General features: G+C 46.6%; 1 protein-coding gene across 1 annotated transcript; it reads right to left on the reverse strand.

Moving 5' to 3' along the window:
- Window positions 1-6,876: 6,876 nt before the first annotated feature.
- On the reverse strand, window positions 6,877-8,558 carry LOC125514806 (pentatricopeptide repeat-containing protein At1g05750, chloroplastic-like). Its single transcript, XM_048680161.1, has one exon. The coding sequence runs from the start codon at window positions 8,456-8,458 to the stop codon at window positions 6,992-6,994; it is 1,467 nt and encodes a 488-aa protein (XP_048536118.1). The 5' UTR covers window positions 8,459-8,558; the 3' UTR covers window positions 6,877-6,991.
- Between the last annotated feature and the right edge of the window lie 320 nt (window positions 8,559-8,878).

Raw genomic sequence — 8,878 nt, forward strand, 5'->3', positions numbered from 1 at the left:
GAAGAACGGAATGGAGCCAGCCTAAAGCTCATCGGCGGTGAGCTGGACCGGGCTCAGCTCAGACTGTACGGTGCTCCGGCGAGCCACAATAGGAAGCTCAGACTGAGTGACCGACCAGCCCTATGGTCCAGCCTGGTCAACTGGCTCACCGGCGACGCTGGTTACTGCCAGGTGGACCCAGGTTGCGGTGGCATCGGCATTGGGTACGTGGCCATGGAGGCAGAGCAACAAAGCGTCGGGACATCGGGGAGACGTGCTCAAGGTCGTGGAAGAGGAAAAGCAACCAACCGCGGTGGGCCCAATCGCTGCCGTGGACACCCTGAGCAGGAGCAGCATGGGAGGTCAATATAGGTTGATGCGGAGCATCCCAAGGTCATCTTCATGGACCTACCTACATCTTCCACGACAATGTTTTTTTAGTAAATGTTATTATTCATTTGCACTGTTTCTTTATAAAAAGGATGGAGCGGAGCAAACACCCTATAGGAAGATAATTGCATCTATCATTCTTGTAGTTGTTGGCGGGATTCAACTTGGTCCTAATGGTTGCAAAGTGCTTCAATATGGTCTTGGTACAAGAAAATACGTACTCAATATGGTCGCTGAGGTTCAAACAACAGTCCTGGCTCTATTTATATAGGTAACACGGCCAAGTCCGTATGAGGCCTATATGTCAATGGGCCAAGAATTAAAATAAAACAAGTACAATGGGTCAGCTTAGGCCACATCTGTATGAGGCCCATATATCAGCGGGACGAGAAATAAAATAAAATAAATATGACGGGGATGATTCTAAAAAAAAAAGTAGGACAGCGATTCAAACCCGCATGATCACTTGATCAGCACCATTGCTGGGCGAGATAGCCACCAGGCCAAGTGCCCGATCTTGTTTATAATGGGGATGCATTGTCTATTATATACATATCGCTGCCTTTAAAAAAATCGTGAATTTATAGAATGTCCATGGGTTTATTTAAACGTTCATCGAATCAAAAAATAAAATCATGATTCAAATATAAAAGTTAGTGTCTACAAAAAATGTCCATGATTTTTTAAAATATTCAAAACAATATTTGGGAATTTTCAGAAATATATTTCGAAAATTTAAAAAAATCCACTGATTGAAAAAAATATTCATGAATTCAAAAAATGATCCTCACAAATAAAAATTGTTTATGAATTTCAAAAGTTGATCACGAATTTCAAGAAATGTTCACTTATGCAAAAAAAATGTTGACGAGTTCAAAGAAACTTGTATGTAATTTTAAAAAAAGTTTGTGGATTCAAAAAATATTCATGATTTTATAAAAAGGCTCATGCATTTAGGATATGTTTGCAACTTCAAAAATGGTGAACATTCTTTCAGTTCGATGAACAAATTTTAAATTAGAAAAATATTCACCTTAATTTGTAAAATATATTCATGAATTCGAAAATATTCACAATTCCAAAAATTCTGTACGTAGTGGGTGCAGAGAGGGTACGCACCAGGTTGCTCGCGCCAAATAGGAGACCGCCAAAAAAATGAACACGAACAAGAAAAAAGAATACACATAAGACCGCTGGGCCGTAGCTTTAAAACAAAAACAAAAGACAGGCCCGTCCAGCCAAAACAAAAAGACTGTGTATACGTAGATAGATTTCTACCCCTTAAAAAACGTAAATAGATTTCTTATTTCTCAAAAAACATAAATATATTTCTTTTCACTCAAAAAATAAACCTAGATAGATTTCTTATGAAAAAGACTACATATATAAGAAGTGCATCTCCACAAATATCGCACGCACACACACTTGGTCTGGTGGTTAGCACGCGCTTCCCCGGCGCATAGGTTGCGGATTTGACCCCCCCCCCCCTCGGAAGCGCACATGTTGCGGGTTCGACCCCCCGCCCCCTCATCGCGCGCTTTTTTCTTCTATTTCTCATATATCTCGCTAACATATGGGTCCATTCTGACGAGCGGGGTCAGGCTGACGTGGCATACATCAGAAATACAAGATACGTATGCAACGTGTAGAGCCAGGACTGTTGTTTCAACCACAAAAACCGTATTGAGCACATGTTTTCTTGTACCAAGACCGTACTAAAAGCACTTTGCAACCACCAAGACCAAGTTGGACCTCGCTAGTGACTACAAGGATGATACATGCAATTATCTCCCTTTACGCTCTCACGATCTCGAGGGATAGAGCAGAGTGTAGCTATGCTACTTGTGAGTTGCGTTGTGATTTCCTCGAAGAGGGAAGAAGAATGCAATACAGTAGAGATAAGTATTTCCCCCACTTAAGAAGTAAGATTATTAATCCAGTAGGAGAACCCCACAAGACCTCATGAACAACACCTACACAAAAGAATAAATATTTGCATCCAACGGAAACAAGGGGTTGTCAATCTCTTGAATTTTATCAAAAATCAAATGCACCTTATATAAAGGAACGGAGGGAATATATCTGAAGGTCGGACTGCTGTTTGGCTTGGATCTGGACCAAAGGAAGTTTTAAACATTGCTTGGCGAGATTGTAATCCTTAATTCTAAGTAATGCAAGAGTTATTTTGCAAAAGGAAAAAAAGAACAACAATCAGATTTTTATTGAGCTTAAACAATATCAAAACAAATCTCCGTGAAAGAAGTCTAACCGAAAACTAAGTACATCATCCTTTTCACAGGATGAAAAGGCCAGAGCAAGGGCTAGTCTTTTTCGAAGGAAATGTGGCCCTTGGGCCGTATTTCATTGATTAATCAGAGCGAAGAAAATGCTGTTATAGAGTTACAGAACAGTGGAGGCCATCTATGGCGATACTAGCTACATGCATCCCTGGTCTCAGGCGGAGCAATCACCTACAGCTTAGCAAACATACACACCCCTTCTCCAATCCATAAGGAGAACACGTAAACTCCGGTCGTACATAGATTGTAAGCTGGAGAGGCAAACATAGGCCAACACGTAGAAGATGGAGAGGCCTTGACCTTGGAATAGCCTGCCTAAAAGGACCCACAGCAACTTAATCAGCACACAGGAAAGGATCATCAAGACAGGTTCCTCCCAGCGTATATAAAGGCCAATGCCCCATCCCGCCGCCGCCTTGAGCTGCTCCGCGAGCCTTGCCGTCGCCATCGCCCTCCAAAACTTTGAGATTGAGATGGAAGCAAACGAAACAGCCGTGTCGATCGCGTATGGATTGTGTTCTGGGAGGGAGGGAGGGGGTTTGGAAGCCTTGCTAGCCCCCGATGTACGACTATTTATAGATTACATGCAAAAAGGCCTGGGCTGCTCGTTTTGGAAGCCGAAACGGCTCCGGATCCTAGACGAGCGCGCGCGCCCGACGCCGGATCTCCGGCTCCTACACGATTCCTGTCTTCAGTTGCTTGCTTCCTTCCTTTGTGCACTGCTGGCGCAGTTGAACCTCGTCCCTGCTCCACGCACCACGCCAGCTTCGCGGGGCTGACGTGATCCGGCAAGGGTCGTGTACACCGCCAGGCTATTTCTTGTAAAAAAAAATTGCGGGTGAATTTCTTGACAATTGACAGAAATCACCCCTATGAACGCACACATGCATACACACAAGGGTCGTGTACACAGAGTTACAATCCTTAGCAACGAGTTCGGAAATAAACAGGGGGATTGGTTAAGCCAGCACGCAGTGCTATTCCCAGATATATCATAGTTTGCTAAGCTATGTGCAACTCTATTCTGATCACAAGAAGTTTTTACCGGAACAAACACCCCATTATTCATTAAACCTTTAATCTCCGTCAAAGGTGACCATAGGTTGATTTGTCCAGAGACCCATTAGCAGGTGCGGCAAGAGCAACCGCACAATCCAATTGAAGCTGAACAGGGAGATTTGAACGATTGGATAGTAAGAATTACTTCCTCCATAATCGCATGTATTTCCACTTCTAGGGCCTCATTTCAATGGAAAATATATATGCCGATATGCCGCAAACAAGACAACTCTCCTATCATCATGTAAGATCTTTCTTTAACATAGTACAATCGAAGTCGCTCATATACACTCACCTCTATGAACATAAACACACACACCCTATCCTTATAAGCACCTTGAGAGACCGAGCCGGCACATCATCTTGAGATTGAGAAGTCCCCGCAGATGCCTCCGTAGTCGATTGAAACGTCTTCTCCCACTGAACGCATCGCTGGACGACCTGAAATAAATTTACAAAAATACGAGCACCAAAGTTCAAGTCTGGGACTTGAACTCTGGTGAGGAGGTGCCTTTTGCAAAGGTCATTTTCACCTTCTCTCATGGTGACCAGTGGCAATGAAGTATGCGCGCCACTTGTTGCAGTATGGAAGTTTTTTTCATAGATTTTTTCAAAATAATTTATCTCTTGAACCGAGCGTTCAAATTATGAACCATTTTCATTGTTCAATTTCTCGCGTCAAGATCTTCGAAACTAATAGGTTTCGACGATTTTTTAATGAAAAAAATAAAAAAAAAGGAATCGAAACAAATGAAAACCGAGAGCCAAAAAAATGAAAACCAGGGAAGAAATAAAAAACTGGAAAAATGTGGAACCCGAAACGCACTTGTGTTTTTACTTTTTTTTACTTTTTTGGGAAGCATATCTATGCTTTTCTCTTTCGGAAAGCACAGTTGTGCCTCTCGCAGAAGTATAGGTTGTGTTTTTCCCTATTTGGGAGTTGCTTCTCGTGGAAGCACATATTGTGTTTTTTCTTTTCTTTTTGGGAAGCATAACTTTTTTTTACTGAAAGCACAACTATACTTTTCAATTTCGTGAAGCACAGTTCTGCTTCTAGCATAACCTTTTCGGGAAGCACGGTTGTACTTTTCGGGAAGCAAGTTTGATCTAGCAAATTGCAAGCAATATTTTGTTATTGTACCAATTGTGTACGTTTTGTGATGGTATGCTCTCTTCCAGGTTGCCAAGGTTAAGCCACATACCTCCGGCAGATATATGGAGTCTTGGTTGCACAGTTTTGGAGATGCTGACCGCCAAAGTTCCATACCCTGATATGGAATGGATGCGTATTCTGTCACCTTAGTTTTCTGAAACAGCATCTAACTTTTAAATACTGCAAGACATGTAATTTGAATGCGCTGGTATACTGGAGCTGCATACTAAGCTAAATTTTAAAAATTGAAAGATCAAGGGCTATCTTCCTAGGGGGAGGCGACTATGAATTCCATGACATTTGTATGCGCAAGTATCATAATGTATAGTGGGCACCCCCAAAAAATCTGCCGCTATATTGTTGTTGTCTATTTTGATGTATTTATTAGGGAAATTAGAAATGCATAGATACAAGTAGCAGACCCATTTCCCCGCAAAAGAAAGTAGCGAACCCATTCCCTGTATTTGGATCTTGTGGTTTTCTTAATATCAGAGTTGTGTATTGTTATTGTTTGTGATGCAATCTTCTCTCCTGCCATGTAGACACATGCTTTGCTCAAAATTGGTAGGGGAATACCACCAAAAATTCTCAATACGTTATTAGAAGATGCCCGGGATTTCATAGCAAAGTGTGTTCAAGCAAACTAAAAGGACCGGCCATCTGCTGCTCAGCTGTTGGAGCACCCTTTTGTGAAGAGACCACTGCAATATTAAGGCGTGCGATGTACATATTGCACGATACCCAAAGAACTGAAGATACAATAAATTTCTAATCTACTATTGGTTCTTTTCCTCTTATGTTCTCATGGACGCAAGCAAAGCAGTAGCCTCTATAGATGTTTGATCCTTTTCATCTTACTCCAAATACAGCTGCTCACTCACTCTGTGATTAAGGCATTGCCCCAAACAGCAGCCGTGTACAAGGAGACTATTTCTGCCTTTCTGGTGTCGCTCATTTCTAACATTTTTTTTCTTTTCAAAACCAACCTATGGAGAAGGCCTTTTTGTTTCTCTTGTAGCGCAAACCAGGGAAATGCTTGTTTGGGTGTATCTTTTTGTTTGCACCATGTTCTATTCTTACCTATATAGGCGAGAAAAAAAAGTGCACAGATAAAGATATGTATATTCTCTCCCTCTTGCCTTTGAAAGAGGAGTAGGTGAGCACTGAGCACAAGTGAATATATGATCTTCTGACTGCAATGTATGGAAGTAATTACTGTTATTGCTTTTGACAGGGATATGGGAGCAAGTAGGTGAGACATTACGGGTGATATAATGGAAGAAAAATGAAGTAGTAGTCCAATATTTCCACAGTAACACCAACGTTATCAGTTCAGGAGCTTGTGTTATTCTTCACCTTCCAGAAATTCAGTGTCCATGTTTGATTGAGCTGATCACACATACATCACGAGATGATCATACGATGTAAGCCCTGTGGGCTTGCTTCTGAAGATTTTTTTTCAAGAATCCGCAAAGTTATGTATTATTCATTGATTGATATATAGAAGTTACATCCACATGGTACACGGGGGCTACTCGGGAAGAAAGTTGTCCAATCCAAGCGCGCCACCCCTGTACCAAAGGCGAGCATCGTTCTTGATGAGCTGAAGTAGGACGTGTATGGAGGACTGCAAGCCATCGAAAACACAGCCGTTCCGGTGCTTTCCAGAGGTGCCATGCAACCAAGAGGAGCAAGGATGCTAGTCCTTTTCTACACGAGGAAGGCACCGCCGAGCAGGCATCGATCCACCACTCGTACAACATGGCGTCAGGGTGTGGCGGCAGAGCAGTAGATCGGAACCAGGAAAGGACTTGGTACCATAGCTGGCGGGAGAATGAGCAGCCGACGAGATGGTGGTAACAGAGTAGGCACCGGGGTTACTGGTGTCGCTTCATCACCTGTGTTACTGGCTTGCTGCGCATGTTGGATGCCTCTCCCGACACTGTACATGTAACGGGAGTCATAATGACCGTAGAACTGCAAATACAACAGATTTCTAATCAACCGTTGGCTCTTTTCGTCTTATGTTGTCGTGGATGGGCAAGCAAAGCAGTAGTCTGTACAAACGCTCGAAACGCAGAACATGGTGACTACTGAAAGCCTCCAGTCTTCAATGCTCACTCACGGCCTCACGCCCTGCCATCTCATGGCTGAGCAGGTCAAGCATGTCCAACACCTCCCCAGCCTGCGGATGAGACCAATGGCCGCAGACAAACTCATGCACGTCGCCGTCGATCTCCACAGCACTGCGGCCTGGCCTCTTCTTCACCCCCCGGGCTTTCATCAGGCCCCTGACCTTACCGGCCCCATCCCATTTCCCGACGGCGGCGTAGATGTTCGACAGCAGCACGTAGTTCGAGTCGCCGCCAGGGTCCTGCTCGAGGAGGTACTGCATCAGCTGCTCGGCCATGTCCACGTCTCCGTGAATCCGGCAGCCCGCGAGCAGGGCTCCAAGCACCACCTCGTTCGGCCGCATCGGCATGGTCGCCACCACGCTCATGGCCTCGTCCAGGCGCCCGGCCCGGCCGAGCAGGTCGACCACGCACCCGTAATGCTCCATCCTTGCTTTGATGCCGTGCTCTTCCCTCATGGCGTCATAGTACCTCAGCCCCTCGTCGGTGAGACCAGCACGGCTGCAGGCCGTGAGGACGCCCGTGAACGTCACAGCGTCTGGCTTGAACCCCTTTCTCCGCATTGCCTCAAAATGCTCGATGGCGTCCGTGCACCGTCCGTTGGCTGCGAACCCGACGATCATCGAGTTCCAGGAGACCACCGTCCGCTTCTTCATGCCGTCAAACACCTGCCGTGCAAACTCCACCTTACCGTACCGGGCATACATGTCAATCAGCGAGTTGGCGATGCGGATGTTGCCCTCCAGCCTCTCCCTGGTCATGAACCGGTGCACCCACATACCTAGGCCGAGCGCGCCGACCTCGGCGCACGCGGAGATGGCAGCTACCAGCGTGACGTAGTCTGGCATGACGCCATCCAGCAGCATGGCATGGAAGCAGTAGGTCGCCTCGTCGTGGCGCCCGTTCTTGACGCACCCGTCGATGAGCGCCGTCCAGGAGACCTTATCCGGGTCCGGCATTCCGTCGAACACCTCGCGCGCGGCGGCAACGAGGCCGTTGCGCATGAGGCCAGTTATCATGGTATTGTAGGTGACCACGGACCTGACGGGCATGGAGCCGAACAACTGGAGGGCGTGGTGGGGGAGGCGGGACGCGAGGTAGAACCGCGCGAGGCAGGTGCAGAGGAGGAGGTGGCCCGGGAAGAGCTTGATGGCGAGGGCGTGGAGCGATATCGCGAGGGGCCGGGCGAGCGGGGACGAGGGGGCGCCGGCGCAGGCGGAGAGGACGGTGAGAAGGGTGACGTCGTTGGGCGCAGGCGCGGCGGGGGAGGAGAGCATGGCGGAGAGCGCGGCGGCCGTCGACGGCAGGTCGCCCTCCCGCGCCGGGCGCGCGATGGCGGCCGTCCACGAGACCACGTCTCGCGGCGGCGTGTGGCGGCGTGGCTTTGGGGTGGCGCGCTGCGCTGGTCGAGGGAGACTGAGAAATGGAGAGGCGGCCGCTGCCATGGCCGAGAAGCTTTCGGCTGGAAGAGTAGAAGCAGACCAAAGTCTGAAGACTGCTGTCGATGTACCTGAATTCCTCTCCTTCTGAGGCTGACGCTTAATCCGTCAGATACTTCAGCTGGTACGGAAAAATGGGGAGAAAAATGGGCCAGATTTACAAACATAGGAGATCCATGAAGGAGGTGGTAAAGGTTTTCTCAATGCTAAGATAGCTCGCCTTAATATATTTCAGTTATAATGAGTTTGCAAGAAAACTAAAGCGTGTTTTGCTATGGGCAAGTTGCTCACAAATGAAAACGGCAAAGACATCACTCAATTTCCCAAATACGAAAACGAGACGCAACGCCGAGATAGAAATGTTAGAGCATCTCCAACAGGCACCGGTCGCGTCGCGCGTAAAAAACAAATTTGCCGCGCGCGCAT

The sequence above is a fragment of the Triticum urartu genome, chromosome 6, assembly GCF_003073215.2.
Source record: "Triticum urartu cultivar G1812 chromosome 6, Tu2.1, whole genome shotgun sequence".
Lineage (NCBI taxonomy): Eukaryota > Viridiplantae > Streptophyta > Magnoliopsida > Poales > Poaceae > Triticum > Triticum urartu.